This window comes from Biomphalaria glabrata, chromosome 1 (genome assembly GCF_947242115.1).
Source record: "Biomphalaria glabrata chromosome 1, xgBioGlab47.1, whole genome shotgun sequence".
Taxonomy (NCBI): Eukaryota; Metazoa; Mollusca; class Gastropoda; family Planorbidae; genus Biomphalaria; species Biomphalaria glabrata.
In genome coordinates, this window is record NC_074711.1 from 79392376 (window position 1) to 79418599 (window position 26224).

A 26224-nucleotide genomic window follows, 5' to 3' on the forward strand; every position below is an offset into this window, starting at 1 on the left:
GGTCGACTCCCATTTCGGTATAGGATTACCTTGATTGAGACACAATCTCTATAACTGACTCCTAAAATCCGTCTTAGCCATCTTGTTGAGTCACGTTTAGTTTTTTTTCAATTTTGGCAGATAAATTCCATTCTATTCATTGCACTTTATTAATGGAGCCCAACAATAGGTAGAAATTTGTAACCTCTCTTGGTTATGCTCTTGGAATTAGGTGACTGTGGTTTGCTTTAGAATAATATTAAAGAGAGGGGTTTTCAACCTTAAAACTATCTGTAGGGAGTAATTTAAACTTAAAACCGTTTGGAGGGGCTTTAAACTTAAAGCCATCTGGAGTAGGGGGGGGGGGGGTTAAGCTCAAAACCCCATTGGCTACGCTCATAGAATTTTGAGTATTTAATTAAACCACCCTTGGCTATGCTCTAAGAATTTGGAGTGTGTAATTTGCTATTTTTATGTTGAAGAGGTTGTTTTTTACTTCAAACCCCCGCTAGAGGGGGGTTTAAACTCAAAACCACTTTGGCTACGCTCAAAGAATTTTGAGTGTGTAATTTGCTATTTTTTATATTAAAGAGGTGGTTTTTAGCTTCAAAACCCCGCTGGGTTTCAAACGCCCATGTACCCGCCTATAAGAAAGTTTAAAATAACTTGTCTGGCGCTACATCTCAACAGCATCAAGCAATGTTTAAGATCACAAGACGATGGAAGAACTGACTGTCTTGGTGTACACGTGTTGCAAGCCAATTAAAAGTTTAAACGGAATATATTCGGCAAGCCTGACGCCGTTGACACTCGCCCCTGAGCCCGAGGCTTTAGGTTAAGCCTCTCTCCGTGTCTGTATTTACAGTTGGTGAGTTTCCTGGCAACGGCTTAAGTGTGAGAGGCAGACTGGAAACACGTTGACCAGAGAGTCTAGTAGAGTGAGACCAGAAAGTGTAGTAGAGTGAGACCAGAGAGTCTAGTAGAGTGAGACCAGAGAGTCTAGTAGAGTGAGACCAGAGAGTCTAGTAGAGTGAGACCAGAGAGTCTTGTAGAGTGAGACCAGAGAGTCTAGTAGAGTGAGACCAGAGAGTCTAGTAGAGTGAGACCAGAGAGTCTTCCTCTTTCTTTTTTTTCCTTGTCTCTCTCTCTCTCTCTCAGCCTCTCTTTATTTTTTACAAGTCTCTCTAGTACTCCCACTACTTTTCTCTCTTTATTTCCACTCTCTTTTCTCTCTCTCTCTCTCTCTCTCTCTTTTTCTTTTCCTCTTGACTGTTTCTCTTTCACTCTTTACATTTCTATCGTTCTCTCTCATTTACTAATTGTACTTATTTCCCCTTATATCCAACCATCTCTCTATCACGAAAGTGTTCAATGGAGATCTCTATATACCCGCGTCTAACTTCTCAAGTTAATCACTAGTTTGTTTCACTCAGAGCTCTTTGATTCTGAGTCCACAATCAATCCTTGTGGACCATTTAGTCTCACTAATGAAGACAACACAATCTTTGAGTTCTGGAATCCTCTCCCAAGACAGTCCATGATATTGACAAAGAACGAAAAGAGAAAAAAAAATCCATTGATATGGAACGGAAACGAATGACCTGCACTAAGGCGTGTAGCTTTGGTAGTGCTACACACAGCCTCGTTATCGAAGGCTGAAGTAGCTATGAATGGTGAGACCTAGAAAGTGTCTGGTGGGGAGACAGGAGCTGGAGAAATCAGCCATTGATTGGCAGTGCTGAGGACAACTGCAGTGACGGCATCCCTGGCAGCAGTGAAGAGTTGGTGTGTGTGTGTGTGTGTGATGTGGGGGAGTGGATAGGACAGCGGCAGTTGCGGTTGTAGCGAGTGTCACTCTCGTCTCTCGCCCCCTCCCGCCTGACATATACTCGATGCAGTATCGCCCCAGGGAGAAGTGAGGGAGGGTAGATGTCACAAGCGCCCTGTACAGTGAGTAGTAAACAGAACTCAACTTTGTTTTCCAGTGGATTTCAATTTTTTTTTTTCTAATCCCACCACGCAGTCTAGTTTTTTTTTTTTAAAATCCTACCACGCAGTCTAGGTTTTTTTTTTTCAACTTTACATTGTGTGAACGTTTTTTTTTTTAAAGTCTGTTTTAACCCAGTTTCTCATCGAAGTTACCATTTTATTGTAGCATCTCGCCAGACATTTGATGCTGTGTTTACTTTCTTGTCTGTGTTTAAACCCAGCCGACTATAAACTTGTTAATTTCGATTTCTCGAGCAGTTGTATCAATCTAGTGGCGAGCCTGGATTTATTCGTCTTTAAGAGCCAGTTATTTACGTGATGTGAATGTAGTTGCCCAACCATCTACGTCTGCAAGGGCACCAGGGAACATTAGTTGGACGATAGAGGCATGCTGTCTCCAGGTAGGTACGTGTCCATCTTTCTAGATCTAGGCTTACTGCAGTAGATCATTCTCTTTTTTTTCTAAAATATATCATTAGATAAAGTTTGTACGTATAACTTATAAAAAAGTAAAGACTCCCTTTTCAGACGTTGCGATGTATGGGGCAGATGATGTTAAGGTCATCTGTTTCTATGGTCAACTGTTATCGAGCAGGGTGTCATGTGGCCAGCGACCAACCGCCTTTACTTTCCCCCAACTAAAGTCAAGTACCCATTAGAGTTGGGTAAAAAATCCCGAAATTCAAAATCCCAGTCTTCACCGAACTTTGAACCCAGGACCCCAGGTTCGGAAGCCAAGCGCTTATCCACTCAGCCACCGCGCCTCCACGTTTAACTTATGACTAATATCTATTCTGCTAGGCTGTATGTAATATTTATCACTTAGCGCTTACCTGTACTTTGTTCTCCTATACATTGTTTGAACATATTTGAACATATGTAGGGCATTCTCTTGTTCATCTTTACCTGCATGGCTGAGATAATTACGTTACCGTAAGAAGCAAAACAAAAGTTTGAAGAAAAGTTGTTTTAAAAAAATCTCATTTGCAGAACTGGTTTGTAGCATTACAAAATCGTAAACTCATTAGGAGGCTTATTTTTAATTGGGTCTAATTTTTCTTTAATTATCCCTGCCCGTAACATAATTAGACGCAATGGTAGCTTGAAGTCTATGGTTAGTAGATAATTGTTTGTCACTACAAAAGTACTAGCACTATGCGTATGGTATACAATTGATGTGCATCTATCTGTCACCATGACGTCCTGAGTTCAAACCCTGTTTGTATCCATTTATTGCCGTCCTGCAAGACGTTTGCACTAGAAAGATATCTTTCTTTCTAAAATCTGAAAGAAAGAAATACAAACTTTCTTAAATTGAGTTGGTTTAGATTGGGTTGGTTTAGATTGGGTTGGTTTAAATTGGGCTGGTTTAGATTGGGTTGGTTTAGATTGGGTTAGTTTAGATTGGGTCGATTTAGATTGGGTTAGTTTAGATTGGGTTAGGTTTAGATTGGGTTAGTTTAGATTGGGTTAGGTTTAGATTGGGTTGGTTTAGATTGGGTTGGCTTAGATTGGGTTGGCTTAGATTGCGTTGGCTTAGATTGCGTTGGCTTAGATTGCGTTGGCTTAGATTGGGTTGGCTTAGATTGGGTTGGCTTAGATTGCGTTGGCTTAGATTGGGTTGGCTTAGATTGCGTTGGCTTAGATTGCGTTGGTTTAGATTGGGTTGGCTTAGATTGCGTTGGTTTAGATTGCGTTGGTTTAGATTGCGTTGGTTTAGATTGGGTTGGCTTAGATTGCGTTGGTTTAGATTGCGTTGGTTTAGATTGGGTTGGTTTAGATTGCGTTGGTTTAGATTGGGTTAGGTTTAGATTGCGTTGGTTTAGATTGCGTTGGTTTAGATTGGGTTGGCTTAGATTGCGTTGGTTTAGATTTGGTTGGCTTAGATTGGGTTGGTTTAGATTGGGTTGACTTAGATTGCGTTGGCTTAGATTGCGTTGGTTTAGATTGCGTTGGTTTAGATTGGGTTGGTTTAGATTGCGTTGGTTTAGATTGCGTTGGCTTAGATTGCGTTGGTTTAGATTGGGTTGGCTTAGATTGCGTTGGTTTAGATTGCGTAGGTTTAGATTGCGTTGGTTTAGATTGCGTTGGTTTAGATTGGGTTGGTTTAGATTGCGTTGGTTTAGATTGGGTTGGTTTAGATTGCGTAGGTTTAGATTGCGTTGGTTTAGATTGGGTTGGCTTAGATTGCGTTGGTTTAGATTGCGTAGGTTTAGATTGGGTTGGTTTAGATTGCGTTGGTTTAGATTGGGTTGGTTTAGATTGCGTTGGTTTAGATTGGGTTGGTTTAGATTGCGTTGGTTTAGATTGGGTTAGGTTTAGATTGCGTTGGTTTAGAGATTGCGTTGGTTTAGATTGCGTTGGTTTAGATTGGGTTGGTTTAGATTGCGTTGGTTTAGATTGGGTTGGTTTAGATTGCGTTGGTTTAGATTGGGTTGACTTAGATTGCGTTGGCTTAGATTGGGTTGGCTTAGATTGCGTTGGCTTAGATTGGGTTAGGTTTAGATTGCGTTGGTTTAGATTGGGTTGGCTTAGATTGGGTTAGTTTAGATTGGGTTAGGTTTAGATTGCGTTGGCTTAGATTGGGTTGGCTTAGATTGGGTTAGTTTAGATTGGGTTAGGTTTAGATTGCGTTGGCTTAGATTGGGTTGGCTTAGATTGGGTTAGTTTAGATTGGGTTAGGTTTAGATTGACTACTTTGTTCTTTTGTTTTCTATACGTTTTGAACGTGATTTCAGAAATGAAGATTTCTATTTCCTAGCCTTGATCTCTTGCAGGACGATAGTGGTAGGTAGCATGTAGGGTAGGCAGCATGTAGGTTAGGCAGTAGGTAGGGTTCAAACGCGGAACAAGTATGAATATCTGGAGCGCATGGCACACGACCGTACAGTTTTCATCCGTAATGAGCCCAATGACTGGTTACCTGAAATATCATAACTGTAACTGTAGTGTTTTTTTTTTTTTTTTTTTTTATTTTTATTTAAAATTAAAGTAGATACTGTAATCTGAGCACTAGAACGAAGACCAGTGCGTTAGATTTATAAATTAAATTCTGAGGTGGCTGTCTTTTGTAGACCTAATTGTCCAAAGTGCTATGTCTGAATCTTTAAACTCTATACCGAAAGAAGTTTGCCTCCATCTGCATGTCTGAATAAATTTTTGTGTTGGAAAGATCCAAGCAGTTTAAAATTTTTACATCCCTATTTCCGATGGCTTGCATCCCAAGATACTCTGATTAGAAGTGAGGCCAAAGATCGAGCACACCGGGGAAACTCCCTTATATATCTTCTCTGTACTACATAGCCGTGCCGGTATCCGTAAAAAAAAAAAGCAGTCCCTCGTGTTTTCTTTTCGGGAGTGTAAACCAGAAACAAGATATTTATTTAAAAAAATAATAAAAGCTTATATTGAGTGAAATCACATCAATTATTTTGATTCATTAATGCCATTATTTTTAATAGATCTAGGCTAACAATAATGCATTTTTCTTATTTGGAAATATTGTACTAAATTTTTTATTGTTTAGCGCAAATTTCATGATTACTGCACACTTAGTGCACTGTGGTCCAATCTTTTTATGAACTACTTGGCTGGGGAGAGGAATGGGGTATCTGAGAGAAGGTTTCCGTGCTGCCATTTCAAAAGCTATTTAAAAAAAAAAGCGAGTTGCTTGAGTATGGATTCGAACTCGGGGGTCACGTACCTCTATAATGGAAGGCCGATTTGCTAGCTACTAAACAACTCAAATACTTATAGAAAAACTGAATTTTTGAAAGACTATTGTTAGTTCAAATTTTTAGCGAACGACCTAATTCTCTACACAAGGGTTATCTCCCCTAATCTTATTACATTTTCCAGATAAATAAAATTAAATGCTTATCACTAATTGATTAACTAATTAGTTTTATTTTTTTTTAATATTGATTCAACTGTTGTTTTTGACACTGACTAATTGTACAAGGTGTTAACTTTATCAGAGAATGGGAAGTAGAGGGAACCACATATAAAAGATTTCACACAGACACACAAGAAAGAGTGAGTCAAAATAAGCTGTGTAAACTTGTTCTCTGAGTTGGCAAACTACATCACATGCCCGAATATCATACGAATAGCCCTTTGATTGGACCTTTAAAAAAAACACCTCACTGAACTATATGACTTTAAAGTTAATATAAAGACTAACAATGCTGGACCTATTATTTAATACAGGTAACAGTACCATGTGATATAAAACAGATTTAAGATCGTTAAAAAGGGTTTGGCTCAAAAAGACATTGTTTTATCAAAGAAGAAATAACAGAAATAAGTACGTGGATAAAGAAGAAAGCTAAACATGTTAATATCTACCAGCACTAAGCCTGGTGTTCTTTAGGCCTTAATTAGGGCTGCTATTTTTATGGCTATTTTAGCAAACTCTGTAATAGAAGTCAGCTGGGTTTTTTAAAAATATCTATATTGTTATGTATACAAATATCTCTGTGAAATCTAGATCATCGAGTTTTACTTTAGACTTTTTAATAAAACGAAATGTCTCTTTCGGCCATTTTTAGGCTACGTATGTTTCTTCTCCGCGAAAGGTAAAAATAATCGATAAATCATCAATTCTGTTGATTGATCAATTTAATGGCTTGCTGCGCTGGATGAAGCTGAAAGATAAAGGGTTGCCAATGCACTGGGCTGGTTTCATTGAATCGCTGTGTCCAGGAAATCTCGACGCATTGTGCCTACGTTGTGATGAATATTTCATTACTTGTAGTGGTCATTGTACTCAATTATTAAGAGCTTCGATTTCTGTTAGGAAGTTCTATTTATAGTACTATGTTAAGGTAAACAATTGGCGTAGATGTTAATTGGGTAGAATCTCTCGGCTTCATGTCGGAGAATTTAGCTTCACAATAGTTCTATTTGATTTTTGGCTAAAGTTAGATGTCGCAAAGCTCTTTGTACAACTCCTCTCTTCAGCTTCAAAGAGGCGCCACATTGCTTCATTGTCGGGATATCTGAATGATGCACTAAGCCTGACTAATCCCTAAAATACAAATCTTTACATTCATTATGTTTAGAGTTACCAGACATGAGTACATGCCCTCCTTAGTGTTGTCTAGTCCTCCATCTCGCAGACGTCGGCCTACAGGTGTCAAAAAAAAAATGTCGGGCCCTTCCTTCGTTGTTTACTGTTTGTCATATTTTTTTAATAATCATTGAATAAACCTTTCATACAGCGCTGTTGACAAACTTAATGTAAAGCTCTATGCGCTATTGAAAATGTTCACGATAAATAAAAACAATGTCAAGGACGTCACTGTTGCCAACTCTAAAAGAATTGACCTTGTAATTGTGACTAATCTCAATTTGTGGCAGTAGATCCTCGTGTCAAGTCTCCTTTATTCCCACTAGCTCGTTGCCAATTTGTTTTTTTAAGTAAGTTTCCAGTCACAGAGTGAAAGTCTAATCCTTATTCTAGACTGGAATTATTTGTTCTATAAAAAAAAGCTTATAGCAATGCTAAAACAATGCACGAAAATATTCTTGTACCTTCCAAAACTTCCTTTATTTTGCACACCGGATACACCAAAAAAGCGAGCTATTTATAGTTTTTACGCCATTTATCTCCAATAGTAACATAGCCGACATAAACACAAGCGATAAAATGACAAACTAATCCAGAAAAAGGTCCAGACGGACAGGTCTGCAGCTGCAGGTAGAGACCCTTTCCTTTTGTCTCCATTTGTCCTCTGTTCTTTCTTCTTTTGTAAGTCTTTGTCCTCTTTTCTTTCTTCTTTTGTAAGTCTTTGTCCTCTTTTCTTTCTTCTTTTGTAAGTCTTTGTCCTCTTTTCTTTCTTCTTTTGTAAGTCTTTGTCCTCTATTCTTTCTTCCTCTGTAAGTCTTTGTCCTCTATTCTTTCTTCCTCTGTAAGTATTTGTCCTCTATTCCATCTTCCTCTGTAAGTCTTTGTCCTCTATTCTTTCTTCCTTTGTAAGTCTTTGTCCTCTATTCTTTCTTCTTTTGTAAGTCTTTGTCCTCTATTCTTTCTTCCTTTGTAAGACTTTGTCCTCTTTTCTTTCTTCTTTTGTAAGTCTTTGTCCTCTATTCTTTCTTCCTTTGTAAGTCTTTGTCCTCTTTTCTTTCTTCCTTTGTAAGTCTTTGTCCTCTTTTCTTTCTTCCTTTGTAAGTCTTTGTCCTCTATTCTTTCTTCCTTTGTAAGTCTTTGTCCTCTTTTCTTTCTTCCTTTGTAAGTCTTTGTCCTCTTTTCTTTCTTCCTTTGTAAGTCTTTGTCCTCTTTTCTTTCTTCCTTTGTGAGTCTTTGTCCTCTATTCTTTCTTCTTTTGTAAGTCTTTGTCCTCTATTCTTTCTTCCTTTGTAAGTCTTTGTCCTCTATTCTTTCTTCCTTTGTAAGTCTTTGTCCTCTTTTCTTTCTTTCTTTGTAAGTCTTTGTCCTCAATTCTTTCTTCCTTTGTAAGTCTTTGTCCTCTTTTCTTTCTTCCTTTGTAAGTCTTTGTCCTCTTTTCTTTCTTCCTTTGTAAGTCTTTGATGATGTTTACAAGGCCTAGACCTAATACCAATTGAATATGTGTAGAAGGCTTATAATGTTTGATAAAAGATTAATTATATATAGAAGGCTTAATAAAGATTGATTATTTGTAGAAGGCCTAATAAAGATTGATTATATGTAGAAGGCCTAATAAAAATTGATTATGTGTAGAAGGCCTAATAAAGATTGATTATGTGTATAAGGCCTAATAAAGATTGATTATATGTAGAAGGCCTAATAAAGATTGATTATATGTAGAAGACCTAATTAAGATTGATTATGCCTATATTCAACGAGGACTCTTTAAGTACAATGGTCTAAAGATATATAGTTGTAAGAAAGTTGATTTTCACTTCCACAAGAAAACAATGGAAAACAAACCAAAGGTATGAAATTCAAGTGTACATTTGTAAAGCACATTAATGCACAAATTTGTGTTTTTTTCCCCTTTATAAACAAGGCCCACAACTAATGCATCTGGTGCATAGGTTTCGCGATCGTGAGTACGCGTGTGTGTATGAGCGCTCCACAGGCTAGGCCAAAGGTCAGGGGTCACTTGATGCTGAGAAACACGTGGGGGGAAAACATGGGGGGAAATGATGCCAGCAGCTACTGGTGCTTGCCTCTTTTCATATAAATATGTATATAGGTAGGTGATTCTGAAACCAGGCTGCAAGGCTCTAAGGAGTACGGGGAGAGGGGTACAGGAGGTGAGTGTATTATTAATGAAGCTGGTAAAGTTTGGTGGGAGGGGGGAGGAGATAACATGGCAAGTCCTGGAAGCGGGAGAGTAATGGTGAGCTCGATGCCTATCCATGCCGATGCCTATCAACTTTTTCTTTTCTAGCAGCTGTACCTTGCTCTACCCTGGTTTAAGGCAAAGCTTTAGTAGGTCAAACAGAAGAGTACTGTTAGATGGAAAACAAAAAAGTACTGACCAATTATTTATCTCTTCTGCGCGATTAATGGACACTGTGCGTATTTCTCTATGTTGCGGAAAAGAGACAATTTAAGTGAATTTTTTTATTGGGGGGGGGGGGGGAGGAAGGGAGTGAGAAAGTAAATAAACAACTCAAATCTTTTCAATGAAGGTTTTTGGGGATGTGTAAGAATGGAACTGCGTGTGTGTTTTTGATTGGTGTGTGTGTGAGTGGGAGACAGGGATCCTCTCCCGCCCTCACTACCAGTGTGTATGAGATGTTGATTTGTTGGTTGCACGATGAGATAAGGTGGTCAAGTCAACACTCAAGTCACGTGACAATTCTACAGCTCAACCTGGTTGAGTTTGTTTTCAATAAAGTCGCGCTCTACAATCTTAAAAGATTCACAATCTTTCAAGTTCTACAATCTTTCAAGCTTCACAATCTTTCAAGCTCTACAATCCTACAAGCTATACAAACTTACAAGTTTTACAATCTTTCAAGCTCTGTATTTTTTCAAAGCTCTAACAAGTGCTTTACAAGTATGATTTACAAGCGCTACAATCTTTAAAGCTTTAAAGCTCTACAATCTTAGAAGCTCTACAATCGTATAAACTTTACAATCTGACAAGGCTACTGTTTAAGTAGTTGAATACAATGTATGATTGTATGAATTGGTTTCACAACAACATAGCATATTAAGGACAAAAAATGCTTGCTGTGGGGACAGTTAGCAGATTAGTAACAAAGGTTACTCTGTCGTTCTGTCTGATAAAAAGGTTTGTACACGTTATTTCTCCAACACCAGTTCTCGGAATTAGTTGAAACTTTATTCAACAATTATTCATTGACATATACAAGACATGAATCAATAAAAAAAAGGAAGCAATTTGTCAATTAATTAGTGGTAATTAATTATTTTGTTTGATACTAATAAGGGAAATTAATCCTTCATTATTCACAGATATGGCTAAACATGTTGAATTGTTTCCCCTTCTATAATTGAACACGTTATTTCCCGCACACCCATTTGCGTCTCAAGTTGAAACTTTAAAATATTATTTATTGTACCTAGGAAAACATGAATCTATTTTTAAAATAACCAATTAGTCCCTCAGTCATTGGTAATTAAATATTTTGTTTGATATCGAATAAGAGAAATAACTGCATTATTGAGGGATATAGTTATAAGCGCCATGTTTTTTCCCTGGGATAAGCTTTGTTTTTTTAAAAGGAATTTTAAATATATTTTACTTGTTTGGGTCTTGCTTAAAAATTATTATTTTTTTAAATTTTAATCTCGTTTTGAAGAAGAAGCTTATTTCAAAGTAAAAAGTTTTTTTTTTTTTATTGTAACTAGATATTTCAAAAGATATATCATTAATTATTAAAGTACAGACAGAAGTTTAGCCAATTTGAAACTATACTCCAATGTTTTGGTCATCAGAAACTTAAAAAATTGGAACCAGTGAAATCTGCCCATGTGCATTGTCACCAGAGAATGCTGAGTATATCCTTCAAAATTGCTCTCTTTACCAAGAGGCCCATACAAGACACTGGCCCCAAAACACCCCAATAGAAAGAAAACTATATGGAGAGCTCCCTGGTTTGGAAACCACTACACAGTTGATCTCATATATTGGTCTAGTCAACTGAACGCTTTAAAATAAAAACGAGAACTCAGAAGAAAAAGAAGAAATTTAGAATAACCCAGTTTTTGAATTTAGGATGCTTCAGAACATTTGTGCGAAGTTGTTTTATTATAGTTTAATCTAGACCCTGTTTGAACATCTTTAAATTATTTTAATAGTAAACAGTCTACTGAGGATTAAAATCATTGGCAAAAAACAAACTCCATTTGGGCAGTTGTTTGAGACAAACATCTATAAAAAAGCTAACAAGATCCTCGAAATAAAGAATCACCCTTTGTGTCAGGATTTTGTGATTTTACCATCACAAAAGAGATACAAGACACCGATGGCAAAGACAAACACTCTTTTGTTCCCCTGGCAATCAAATCATTAAATAAGAACAATCTGATATAAACTTTGTCACATGTAAATTATGAGTGAGTCTGGTATGAATGTACACTTTGGTTTCTTATAGTTATAATGTTTTTTTGTTTGGTGTAATGCACAAATTGTAAGACAAATTTCCATACGGACAATAAAGATTATTATTATTAAAAAACAATTCCACGAGAGTCTGATGTGGACATTGCAAAACTTGAAGGAAGATTAAATATTTTTTTCGGATCTTTTTTTTTAAAAGTCAAATATTTTATATGATTTCTTTGTATTTTTTTATATGTAAAGTCTGCCAATTCAATTCAGGCTTTCTTGTTATTTCTCATGACATGTTTTTTTTCTTTTCTTTCCATCAGCTTTTCCCCACCTCTGATTCTATCTCTAATTTTTAGTTTCTTCTTTAAATTTTCTTTAACTTTAAGTGGCTCATTCGCTCGCTTTCACTCTCTTTCTCCATCTCTCTTTTTTTCTCTGTTTTCCTCTTTCTATCTCTCTGTCATTCTTCCTCTCTTCCTCTCTCTCTATGTTTATTTTCTTATTGGATTTTGTTTGTTCTGTTTTTACTTTATCCCCTACAAAGTCTAACTCTTGGAATTCTAAAACGAATTCTTCGGTACCAAGGGGAATATAACGTCTGCCTTGATATGCAAGTAAATATAAAGTGAAACCGCCCAAAAAAATCTACGCGTGCTAATTATCTCCACGTCTGCTGTCCACATTGTGATACCCTTCCAGGCTTAAACAAACCATATGGATACATCATGGTCAATACGAGTCCTGGTCTCTCTCCCTGCCTCTCCCCCTCTTACGTCAAAGGTCCCGTGGATAAATTGATCCTTTTTATTCCTTCACATTAAATGACTTTGTACAGGTTAGTCTCCCTTTTTAAGGATTTTTATTACCCTTGGTATACGTGCCCTTGTTATGCTTAAGCCGCAACTTTGAAAGTTTTTCTACGATTACTTCCCTGTAATTTATTCCGTGCTAAAATCGAGTCACAGCCTAATTACATAATATAACGTGATCTAAACATTTTTGTTCCGTATTCCAAATTTTTTTTTTTCGTGAGGGGAATAAGAATCGTGATTTTATTTAATTAAATTATGAAACTATTTCCCCTAAAGTATTTAAACCATATTTTTTGTCATGTTGAATTCTAGAGCAAGATCTATGAGCAGGGCCACCTGGCCATATTGTGTATGGTTTAGAATGACAAGCGTTAATCCTTTAATAAAAGATCTAGCCAGAAGCGTCGCTAAGGGCTGGTGTCGCCCGGTGCGTTAGCTAATGATGTCACCCTAAAATCATACATTACGAAAAAAAAACTTTCGCGAAAAAGTTTTTATTGCTACGAACCTTTGTAGAAGTATTTCGCTAATATCCATTCCTTGAACAAATATTATTGTGTTCGCCTCCCCAAGGAACACAACTAGATCTAGGTACTGGAAGAAGAGGTTGACAAGGCAACGAATACAAATAGGAAATAACTCTTGAAAAAATAAGCAGACGATAACACATGTTTTTTGCATAACTGACACAATTATCAGACGTAATTTAAAGAAAAAACAGTTTTATAGTTTCCATTATTGAAATATCCAGAAAACAAAGAGAAAATGTGGATCTTGAATTGTGAGTGGACATGTCCAAGGTGGAGACACACTTTTTCATTCCCTATTGGCTTAATTGTCTCTTCTGACGACCTTTTCCATCCGAGAGTCACAGCAAGGCTAAGAAGCATTTGCCGCGCAACACCTATCTATATATTAAAACACTACTTTAAGCCCCGACGAAAATACGTGGAATAATTTTAGTTTTGTTGCGTTGTAAATTTCAACGTTAGAACTTTGTCTGCACCCACTTATAATACTTTGACAAAGTCCAATTTTCATTATCTTATAAGCTACAAAATTTCCTCTAAAAATTAAGCCTAATTCTTTTACCTATCGTTAAAATTGCATAAGAAACAAATAAGATAAAATATCTAATTATTCAGACAACTCTGGAATCTTGTTAATACAAAAGTGTCTGTACTCCCCCCTCCCCCTAATTTTCACTTTTTCTGGTCAAGTAAAAGGAAAACTTAAAAAAAAACAAGGTTACAAAGACCGTTTGTGTGGAAACACAAACTCAAAATCGGTCCCCGGAGTGGTCCAACCAGGCAGGTAAAAAAGGCAGGTTTCAATAAGTTCAGAAGAACATCAGAATGAAATTCTATCAGAAGGCAAATGACAGAAGAATGGAGAAAGAAGGTTGACAGATCTTGTGTGGTGCCCCAATGGTCCAGCAGACAAAGAGGTAGGTGAAAGTGAAGGTAAAGTTAGGTGTGAACCTGGCCTAACGGATGTCATATAATGAGTATCTAATTGTTTTGTTAAGGGTTAATCTCTTATCCAAATCCATCCATCCCAGTGGCGCTACAGCCCCATGGAGGGCTCTGGCCTGCTTTAGCACATCCTTCCATTCAGATCTCTCCTGGGCCTTTCGTCTCCACGCCCTAACCCCAAGCTGCTTCAGATCTGCTTCCACGTCATCTATCCATCGCATTCGGGGTCTGCCTTTGAGTCGTCTGCCTTTTGGTTTATCCAAAGCCTCAAAGAAATATGTTTCTGTACATTCCTTTGGTTATGTGTTCCAGTGTTGTTGTAAATTGCAGTTAACTCGATAATATGAAAAACTACTCATTGATTGTTGTTTTTCAATTATTTTCCACTTATATGCATACTAAATTGTAAAAAGATTTTTTTCTCTTTAAAAATAAAAGTAAAATTTTTGTGTAAATATAGTACTTAAAATGGCAGTACCTTGTTTCCAATGTCTAACATTGGTAAAATTTTTAAAAATCTAAAACCGTTTGCAAATGTGTTAAAAATATGGTGGCTAGATGTCTCCCTTACTAAATAGCCTCCCGTGTTTATTACCATTAATAGTGAAGAATTGTAAAAATGGTGTATTTTTTAATGAAAAAACTGTTATTATTTCTGAAAAGAAAAAGTAGCCTTTGGATCAGAATTTTAAAATGTCTAAAATATCAGGATGTCGGATTTTCCATATCTTTTCTAGTTCACGAGATCTAAACGGGACTGACAGACGTACGGACTGACAGACCACACAAAACTAATAGCGTCTATTCCCCTTTCAGGGGCCGCTAAAAACACTCTTACATTTAAAAAAAAGCATATAATACAATTTTGCTCTAAAATCACTTAAACGCCATTCCCCCAAGAATAACTTTGATATTCGCGTCTGGTTAAAATCAGCTCCTCCAGTCTTGATCAGATCCACATCCACTGGATGCAATCCTTCATCAAGAAATTAATGTCAGAAAAAAAAAAAGGTTTTGGTTTGAAACATAACATAGCAGCTCGGTTGTTCAGGATTTAGAGGCGAGTTTAAAAAGAAAAAAAAAAAAACTACCGGTGAAAGGGCCGATGACAAGTTGGTCACCTTGAACTTGATTCTGTCAAATTCTGGGAGGAGGGGGAGGATTGATATTCGACCTTGACTTGAAACCTAATGGGTCCACAGGTGATTCCCGGTGTATGTAACCTGCCATTCAATCTGAAGCGTTCCATTGTCTTTGTTTCCAAGTGTCACTGACAGACGTGGCGGAAATATGATTGGAGTTGTTTTTTTTTTTTAACTCTTCTGTCTTTAATGTAAAAGAAACAGGTCATGAAAAGGTCAACAGGACATTTGGGAAAAAGTATTTACGCACCTCCTAAACAAAAGATATTCTCTCTCTCTATTTCTCTGTACTTAAAAAAAGTTTGTCAGTTTGCTGAACATAGGATTGATAAAATTGTTCCTTTTTTTTTTTAAATCTAACATTCATTAGATATTGGAGATTTTCATTAATGGTGGAACATCTAGGAATACATCGCTTTTTGGTGGATCCCGTGTACAGAACCAAGGAAGTGTCGATTTCGTTTAAAAGCAATGCCGGTTTAAGGAGATCTTCCGTCGGTAGCTCGACATCATCTCAATGTTGAGAAAGTATTAGACTTTCTATCTATGGGAACCAATGGTCAACTAAGTAGCAGCAGTGAAGGAGATTTGATAGGAAGATAAACTGCTACCTATGGAGAGGTTGTTACTACTATTTTTTTTTAAATTTCATTTAAATTAGCGTCCTTGACATTGATTAATTTATTGTGAACATCGCGAACTAAGAGCTAAATAAACGATCTATAAGTTGTATTATAGGAGAGGAATTGTCTGTGTTTTTTTTTTTTTAAGTATTATTTTTCTTGTTTTTTTCTTTACAGAAAGGTGTAGAGATTCAGATAGAGATTAAGAAAGAGAGAGAGAGAGGGAAACACTGTGTGTGTGTGTGTGTGTGAGAGAGAGAGAGAGAGAGAGAGAGAGAGAGAGAGAAATGGGGAGAATAAATGTTGACTACCAAACAGATGACATTGAATAGAGTCTGACTATCTGACAAGTGAATGTTGTCATATCAAACTCTTGGTTAACGTCTGATATTATTTACTGTCATTATACAACAAACCAATTCGATACATACACGCAGTAAAAGCTTCCCTTTCCAAGTCTTGTGCTGTGTGTACACAGAACTGTGTCCGAGCTCCAGCCCATTGAGGCACTGGCCATGCTTAGCGTTGTCTTCTTTTCCTTTCCACGCGTCACTTATCTCACCTTGTACTCTCATGATACCCCCACCCCACCACTCCACAGGCACACGTTTGCTCACCCCCCTCCCTTTTCGTTTCCCCTCTTATTTTCCCGAACTCACTGTTGCAGGCCTTAAGACAGATGTCTTATGCCTGGGCTGGAGAACCAACACCACCCCTCTCACACCCTCCCCTGCTCTCACGTGCCGTACTCACGTTCCACAACTACGATGCCGCATACAACTTCCTCCTCACCAACTCCTCACCCTCTCTCAAACCTCCTCCTGCCGTCCTACTTCTTGTACCTCTAGGAGGAAAGGTCCGGTGTTGAACTGATCTCTGTTACACCCCTTACAGTGCTTCTCTCTCCCCCCCCCGGCCATATTTCCCGTACTACTCACCCCCCTCATACCATCTTTCCTCTACTCTTTTTTTTTCCTCTCCTCCTTCCTCCTCCTTCCCATTCCTCCTCCCAAGTGTAAGGCTGCATGGTTTTATCAAGCACAGCTTCAGTATCTGTGGAACCTCCTGATGCTGACTGCTACCAGTAGTCCAATAAGAACAAGACTTCCTACACTCCACACCAAGGCCTATAACCCGATGACATAGTGCACTGTTGCTTACCTTTCATTTGTTTTCCTGTTGTTTAATTTCTTAACACAAAAAAAAAACGGATACGGCTACTTGTGGTTGTTTCTATTGTTTGGCATTTTCTTGTGTCGAGGGATAACATTTCGTAAAGAATCTGTAAGTAAACAATCTGTAAGTAAACACTCTGTAAGTAAACAGTCTGTAAGTAATCACTATTAATGCCTAACCTTGAGTTTATAAATAGACTGACCGCAAACGTTGTCTTTATTTCATAATTCAACTCGATTCGCCATTCGTATGGTCTACTACTCAAGCACATATATAACCTGATACATACCTAGTCTTACAAATAAACAGCAAAGGTTTATACTTAAGAATAATAACTATTATGATTAGTATGCATCATATACTACGGAAGAAGTTCAAAGACAAAAGTGAAATCTGAGTTTATGTGATATCACCGTAATTCAGTGTCTCCCCAAATTTTTGACCTATGTGTAACCCCTTTATAATTTTTGTAATGCTAAGTACCCCCCCCCCCCCAACCACACTATAATTTATTAACAGAACATAATAACTGGGTATTCAAACAAATCAGCATAGTTAATGAGGTGCAACGCGTACCCCCTCCAAAGTCTTCCCTTACCCCTGGGGGTACGCGTACCCCATTTTGGGAAACACTGCCTTAATTGATTGACCATCCACCCTGATACTATCTATAGACAATATAGAAAATCATAACATTCTCGGCCAGCGATCCTCCTAATTAGTACCTTTATAATTTTATTGATGTCCTTAAAGTACTTATATGATCAATTTATTTTCAAATGAGTTAGCATCATGATAGAAAGCAAAATTGCTAAGGATCCATGTGCTTCAGTGGCCGACTAATAATGACGGTGTCATGTGGTCAACACAACGACCAACTGCATTCTTCTTTGTCTATTAGAGTTTGATGAGTTTAGGGGTGCCCTAAAATATTAAAGTATTACTCTTAAATGGCTGTTACGTTAACAAGTTATTTGAAACCAATGCAACATTTAAAAAAAAAAGCCTTTAAAACTGCTGTATTGATCACCCAGTTCAAAGGTCAATTGCTTAGCAATTAAATGTAATTATGCAGCTGGGGAAAAAATCAAAATGTTCGTTTGGATACTCTTGACCTTGAAAACTGACATTACATCAGAACGCTGTGAGTTCTGAAGGAGTCCCATTGCCCTTAGAAAATGGTCTTGTCTGATACCACTATACGACATGAAGGAACCATATTGTCTTCGACAAACGGCGGCGTCTTATTCCAGTGTTACTTCTGTTTCTGAACTGGCTTTCATTGAGCAGGGAAGTTGGGGTTGTTTTCTTTACGTAACGTACGGTAAATTGCATCACCGAGTTGGCACACAATAGTAAGACGAACTTTTCCAGTCGAAAGAAAGGGGCGAGTCAGGGTGGATTGTGTGTGTGTGTGCGTGTGTGAGAGAGTGATGGTGCATATTGTTGTGTACATGTGTTTAGCAGGATAATGTGTGCACGTGAGTACCAAACTCTAGGGTCTGTGATTCACTGTACATGAATCACTCTTTGGTTTTTCCTGCTGTTACCTATCTTTTTCAAATTCACTAAAGTTCAAATCAGATAAACATTGTATAACACATAACCGCATGTTTTCAAGTAACAATGGCAACGCCTTTAATATACTGGAAATAGACATTTTCCATATTTGCCGCCTGGTCATGTGGTATGCTGACAAGTAGACATTTTCCATATATGCCGCCTGGACATATGGTATGCCTAAAACTAGACATTTTCCATATATGCTGCCTGGACATGTGGTATGCCTGAAACTAGATATTTTCCATATTTGCTGCCTGGTCATGTGGTATGTTCCTTGCACTGCCATCCCTATGGTCCAGAGTTCAAACCCTGCCCAGCTGTTAGAACGTACTAATCTTAATTTCTGAAGGAACGCTTGAAACAAAAATAAAAAAATAAAATGAAGAGTAATTATTGTATGCCCTCTGACCTTTGTTTCAAGGAGGTCACTATTGATGTCAAGACAATGTTGAAGGTCAAGGTCACGAGAGTTATCTTTTCGACCTTAAATACTAAAAAAAAAAAAATAGCAACACAAATGTTCTTAATAATAGATCATCCATACTGTTAGAACGTAATTAAGCATTTGTAGCGACCATCAAAGTATGGTTTCAGATCAAATCTTTATGTAGATCTAGTTTATTGGTTGTTGGCTATGATACAGACCTCATAATCTTTTTCTCCCACTGCTAAGAAAATAGTTCATTACGAGTTTACTGTGTGTATACCTTTTTTTTTTTTAAGGCTAGGGTAGTTGCCTGGTCGTGTGGTATGCGCCCTGGACTGTCGTTTCGATAGTCCCGGTTCGAACTTTGATTACCGCCATTCCCCGTCGTCCTGCAGAAGGTTTGGGCTTGGATGTATTAATCTTCTTCAGCTACATCTATAACCTGTACAAGAAAACACATTTTGACCTGTGAAAGTGCAATAGCCTACATGTACACACAATCTGTGCTTATTAAACAAGTATAATATTTATGAACTTTTTTTTTATCTGTTCAAACCCTCGTTTTCTCACCCTCGAATCTTTTTTTTTTTTTATTTCAAATGTTTTCTTGTCGTATGACGCCTCGATCTAGTCACGTGGTTCATTCAATGGATGTCTTCTTCTTCTTCTTCTTCATCGTTCTCATTGTTATGTTGGAGTGTTCATATGACTAGACCAATACATGAGATGAACTGTGCAGTGGTTTCCAAATCAGGGAGCTCTCCATACAGTTTTCTTTCTATTGGGGTGATTTGGGGCCAATGTCTTATACGGGCCTCTTGGTAGAGAGAGCAGTTTTGGAGGACGTGGTCGGCATTTTCTGGTGATACTCCACATGGGCAGATTTCACTGGTTCCAATTTTGAGCTTCCGGAACATGTGTTAATGGATGTCTATTAGTGAATATCTGCTTTTTTTTCTTTCTCTGTATAATTTCGATAAATAAGATAAGATAAGATAATTTTATTGGTCTAAACAAATGACAACAATTGCCCACCTCAGCGTAACTTATATGTATTTCACACACAAGAGACGTAAGCATTTATACCCAAACCAGCGCTATTTAAATGTTATATTATATTCCTTCATCGTTTTAACAGTTAGAATAAAGTCAAAAATCAGTCTATTGAAAATGTTCATATCTATTGTATGTCTACAACATTTGTGTGTGTGCCGAATGACTTAATACTTACAAATGTACTGACAAGGTTTGACTTCTTGTTCGCGGAGTACAATAGTGTTGTCTTGGTAGAAATACCAAAGAAAGTGCTCAACTTCTGGGATCGTCTTTTATTTGACAGCCGAGTCACTGACTTCAAGTTAACATGTTCAAGTTTATCATATCTAATTTTTTTTATTACATGGAAAGACGATTGCCAAGTTAGTTGAAAGTTCAGAAACTCTTGGCTTCACCTTGACCTGTCCCTTAGTCTGTTGAACAGTTGGGGCACCACACATAATCTTTCGTCCGTCTTTCTCCAATAATTAGTCTTTAGCTTTGACTAGAGTCTCTTTCCATGACAGGCCAGTCCAATTTTTGTGTGTTGTGTACCATCGCTCTGTCTCTGTCTGCCTCTCTATTTTTCTCCTGGTACCGTTCCCCGCAGGAAGGTCGTTGCTAGCCTTACTTCGCAACACTTGGCTTACATACATGTAAACATGATCTTAGTTCTTTATTTTTCTCTTTACTTTTATCTTCCTCCTTCACCCCTGTCCCTATCTATGCTAGAAAGGAAACAAAAATCGAAATAAAAGAATAAATGAAAAGTGATAGAGATTCGGAAAAGAAAGAAATACGTTTATAGCCAGCAGTTTATCACGAAAAACAAAAGTAAAGTTTCCCCTTTCAGACCTTGCGGTTTTTAAGATAAATGATGTAAAGGTCATCTGTATCTTTGGCCCAGAGTTAACTAGGGTATCATCAGGCCAGCGTAACGACCAACCGCCTGTACTTTTCCCCAAATAATGTCAGGTACCCCAATAGAGCTGAGTGGACTCAAAAGCGCATAAAGATGCCGGAATTACCAGGATTCGAACCCGGGACCCTCCGGTTGGCAAACCAAGCGCCTTATCAGTAAACCGAAAAGTGTTAGAGAATCGGACAAGAAATAAATACTTTTACAGCCAGCAGTCAATAACGACACCCAGACACATTTCTCCGGTATTCATGGCCATCTCGAGCCTGCTTAACACGATATCCAATAATTTTCTTCCTTTTATAAAAAAAAAAAGCCCTTCAGAAAATAGAGTTGTCTTAACGGAAGCTGACAAACAAATTGAAAGAAAATTTCGTTAGTTTTTTTAGTTTTTTTATTTTCCTTCTGACTTCCAGGGCAACGGCTGCCATTTTTAATCTGTTCTTACAGCAGCGTGAGCATGGACACATATGCATATATTAGAGTATAACCGCATACACACAGACACACACACACACAGACACACATACACACGCTGACACGCTGAGACACGGATGCATACGCACGCACACAATGTGACGCGCTCATGCCATTTCACATAGGAATCAACTTCATCTTCACCTATCTCCTAGTTTGTTGAACCGATGGGGCACCACACACGATCTGTTGACCGTCTTTCTCCCTCTCTGTCTTTTTGCCTTGGATAGAATCTCTTTCAATGACTGGCCCGTCCATTCTTTTATGTTACCATCACTTTCTCTGTCTGTCTCTTCTTCTTTTTCCTGGTACTGTTCCCTAAAGGAAAGCTCTTTGCAAGCCCTGAGAACTTTGCGATATGGTTATAAAGTTTATATTAAACAAAAGAACAAATCTTAAGCCTTAGGATACTCTGAGAGAAATACATTCAACACCAACAGAATCTTTTTCATGTCTTTATTGATGGGATCATGGGAAACTCTTGGCGACAATGAAAAAGCATAAAATGCAAATAAAAGACATACTAAATGCAATCTAGATCCCCTACAAACACACAGGCCTAGCCACATTTAAATGTCTACTATAGTATTTTTGGTAGATGGTAGCACGCAATACACACGGGAAAGTGTGTAATCAAGTGTGACAAGTCGTTTCACTCATCTGTACATCAATATAACACAATAATAACCAGAATTTGGCTAAAGATAAACAAATAGTGGACGAGTAGACTATGGAAAGGGAATAAACAAATGTTATGTTGACCAGTATAGCTGAAAGATATGAATACATGCATACACTTGGGTTATTGTTACTAGTATAAATGAAAGTTACGTTATCTGGTAAAACTGAATGTTATATATAGGGCCTACACTTGTATAAGTATACTAGCCGGATATGACCCGAGGACTGCGGTCCTTAGTTTGGGTATTACTGATCTATTGGATTGAATTTAGATCTATGTATAACGTGGAGAATGTTCCTTTCTTTTGTTTTTTTCTATTTAGCCAGGAAATAAAAGTAGATTCTTGAAAATGGGTTTACCCGTTCAGCCGACATACAACTATAAATACAGTGAAAACGGGTTTACCCAATTTGTTAAAAAGTTTCGTTCTCTAAAAGAGATAAAATTAGGTATTTTTTGTCTATTTTTTTAGGGCCCCTTGGTTGTGGGACGGAGATTAATTAAACACACATTATCCATTATCTAATAAACATTTATGCCAGGTTTTATCAAGTTTGGTTAAACAGTTTTGATTTTTATTCGGGACATACATACATACATACACACATACACACATACATACATACATACATACATACATACATACATACATACATACATACAAACGCCTTACTTTCTGCTTTATATTATAGATGTTACTGCGCGGCTATAATTTAAGGTTACGATTACCTTTATGTTATAAAAATCATATTTCTGAATGTTAGGTGCACTGGTTGAACTGATTATTATGTTTACTTGGTTATTATTACTTGTATAGCTGTAGAAGTGAATACTAGGTCTGCTGGTTTAACAGAATGTCACTGGTATATATATGAATGTTGTATTCGCTCTTTAAGCTGATTGCTATATTGATTTAATTTAAATGAGAAGATAATAAAAGACGGATTTCTCTAGAATGAGCTTTTTCAAACATTCTCTGATTGTTCGGTACTTAATGACAGAATGTCATATGTCAAGAATTTCATTCAGCATTACGTAAAATGTGTCTTCTAGACAGTTGGTCAGAAGGAAGGTCACATGGACAATGTGGACTTCTAGACAGTTGGTCAGAAGGAAGGTCACGTGGACAATGTGGACTTCTAGACAGTTGGTCAGTATGAAGGTCACGTGGGCAATGTGGACTTCTAGACATTTGGTAAGAAGGAAGGTCACATGGACAATATTGACTTCTAGACAGTTGGCCAGAAGGAAAGTTACGTAGACAATGTGGCGAAATGGGCCGCTCGTACATTAAAGGGAGATGGCGTATAAATCGGCGAAGTGGAAAACTTGAGCTGCTGACGCCGTCAAGGCGCTCTTAGGGATTAGAATGAAGATGCTGAGTACAAGCTACGTGTTCTGGTACTTGTGAGAGTTACATTGTGTGTTCTATAAATATACTGCATCTATACAAGCACAGATGTATGGGTGTACACGTGAAGTAGCCACAGATCTAAAATTAACCTTGTATATTATGAAGCGACTTCTTCCCTTCTGTGAAGGCCACAGACCAGGGCAGGAAATGAAACAGAAGCAGCCACAAGGGATGTTATCATTTACAAGATTGCAACTCGAGTTTGTTTTTTTCTTGTCTTGCAGTTTACGTATGCACACTCTCCCCCCCTCTCGGCCTTATCGGATAGACTCCCCTTGCTGCCTCTGTCCTACTTTGAGCTGGTACTCACTATCTTCTAAATACTTCACAACCTTCTGGGTTTTTTTTTGGTTAGTATTCGTGTTATTTCCCTTCAAATCATTCTCTTGTATAAACTCAAGCTTCTAATGGTTGCTCACTTGAACGTTTCCTAAAACAAACTGTTTTTTTACTGGCCCCCGAAAGGGGAAAAGACGCTATTAGTTTTGTGCGAAATTTCTGTCCGTCTGTCCGTCTGTCCGTCCGTCCCGTTTAGATCTCGTAAACTAGAAAAGATATTGAAAATCCGACATCACAATATTTTAGACCATTCAAAGTTCTGATGCAACGGCTACATTTTTTTTCCTGAAAGCGAAAAATCTAATTTTTAAAATCAGTTATGCAAGCAGTTTTTTTAAAGAGAAAAAGCTAATTAGTATGCATTTTAAGTTAGACCTAATTTAAAACGAATAGTAATCTTATAATCCTTATTTTCTTCGACATTTTTATTTTATAGATTATATTTGAGAATTTGAATATATGATGAAGCATTTTCAAAAAAATTACATTATGTAAAGACCAGGAGAGGCTTGGTAAAGCTTTCGAACAGAGGGTCCCGGGTTCGAATCCTGGTGAAGACTGAGATTTTCAACTTCGGAATCCTAGGGCGCCTCTACCCAGCTCTAATGGGTAATTGACATTAGTTGGGGAAAAGTAAAGGCGGTTGGTCGTTGTGCTGGCTACATGACACCCTCGTTAACCGTAATAGCGGCCCCCGAAAGGGGAAAAGACGTTCCGTCCGTCCCGTTTAGATCTCGTAAACTAAAAAGATATTGAAAATCCGGCATCACAATATTTTAGACCATTCAAAGTGCTGATGCAACGGCTACTTTTTTTTTTCCTGAAAGCGAAAAATCTAATTTTTAAAATCAGTTATGCAAGCAGTTTTTGTAAAGAGAAAAAGCTAATTAGTATGCATTAGAACTAATTTAAAACGAATAGTAATCTTATAAACTTCATTTTCTTGAACAGATATTTTTTTTCGGATTTACTTATGAGAATTCGAATAAAAGATTAAGCATTTTCAAAACAATTACATTAAGTGAAGACCAGGAGAGGCTCGGTAATGCGCTTAGCTTCTGAACCGAGGGTCCCGGGTTCGAAGACTGGGATTTTCAACTTTTTAAGCATTTTCAAAACAATTACATTAAGTGAAGACCAGGAGAGGCTCGGTAATGCGCTTAGCTTCTGAACCGAGGGTCCCGGGTTCGAAGACTGGGATTTTCAACTTAGGAATCCTTGGGCGCCTCTGAGTCTACCCAGCTCTAATGGGTACCTGACATTAGTTGGGGAATTGTAAAGACGGTTGGTCGTTGTGCTGGCTACAATGACATCCTCGTTAACCGTAGGCCACAAAAACAGATGAACTTTACATCATCTGCCCTATAGACACAAGGTCTGAAGCAGGAACTAATTAGTTCAGGTTCACATCTAACTTTGCATTCACTTGCACCTATCCTTTGATCTGCAGCATCATTGGGGCACTACACAAGATCTGTCAACCTTCTTTCTCCATCCTTATCTCTCATTTGTCTTTGATATAATTTCATTTGGATGTTCTTTCTGAAAATATTGAAGCCTGCCTGGGTGGACCACTTCGGGGGCCGATTTTAAGTTTGTGTTTTCACACAAACTGTCTTTGTAACCTTGTTTTCTATGGATTGTTTCTATAAATTTCTATCAAATATCTTTCTCATTTTGTGATGTTTTTATTGAGTTCTAATGTATCTTAGTACTGTAATTACTATTTGTAACTTACTATTGGTGTCTTATCCGGCGTGTAACCTTCTAGGCCTTAGCATTTACATTAAATTTCTTTAAAGCAATGAGCGTATATTAGCATCTATTGTTCTTTCAAGCGTTTAGCGTATTTTAAAAATAATTTTCTTTCAACATTTAGCGCAGTGCGGGCCGCACGGGGCATAAAGTGGTGAGGGGCATCAAACTGAGCATAAAATTTCTCATTAGAAGCTGCACACATTGTACATACATGAACAAACATCAACTACTGTTATTTTATTTAAACAATTATTCATTTTGCCTCTGTTTTAATATTATGGGCGTTGCTCAAGATTGATAAGTCTGGCTGGCGATCATAGTGCTAGCTCAGGGGGAGAAATTGTCTTCTCTGGTTAAAATGGTTGACGGCAGGGATCAATGGGTCCTAAAGGTAAAAGTATGATAATAAAAAGAATCTTGGATTATATTCATTTTCTCTCAAAGCAGAATTTGGCCTTCAATGGGCATCAATAACGAGTTGAAGAAGAATTGTAAAGTAAACAGATTGTTAGTTGCTATGCAGTCTTAATTTTCTCACCTATTTTGGATTCTTGACCCCTGAATTAACTGAAATAAACGACGGGTAAGTCTACCTCCAAAAACAATTATCTGTGAACTTAAATTGAAAACATTAGAAAAATTGATAACAACTAGTCGGACGGGCAAAGATGAAGCCATTATTATTATTCAAAGACGTATTGGCCACAATAAAAAGACGTCAAGCGAAAAAGATGAAGACTCTGTATATAAACATAAGAACGAGCTACGGCTTGAGATTTATTTTTCCTTGGACGTGATAGTTCAAGAAATAATCACCCAATATGATCATAATGTGATAGGTGAATATGAATTTTTGTCGCTATCCCAATTATTGAATCCTCAGATTGAAATCAATCTCG

General features: G+C 37.5%; 2 protein-coding genes across 6 annotated transcripts in view; one reads left to right on the forward strand and one right to left on the reverse strand.

The window, feature by feature from the left end:
* The first annotated feature begins 1991 nt into the window (after positions 1–1991).
* Positions 1992–26224, forward strand: part of LOC106075570 (myosin light chain kinase, smooth muscle-like) — a 60911-nt gene continuing 36678 nt past the window's right edge. The window contains exon 1 of one of the 5 annotated variants that reach the window (XM_056017441.1): positions 1992–2373. The gene's annotated coding sequence lies outside the window, so the exon portion shown is untranslated. Of the gene's footprint in view, positions 2374–16469; positions 16850–26224 lie in introns of those variants that run through there. The other 4 variants (XM_056017458.1, XM_056017451.1, XM_056017435.1 and 1 more) reach the window with 4 other exon arrangements.
* The window catches only part of LOC129926356 (salivary glue protein Sgs-3-like), a 28566-nt gene continuing 6101 nt past the window's right edge, over positions 3760–26224 (reverse strand). The window contains exon 3 of the mRNA XM_056029752.1: positions 3760–4498. Within this exon, the coding sequence (XP_055885727.1) occupies positions 3760–4498 (739 nt within the window). The remainder of the gene's footprint in view (positions 4499–26224) is intronic.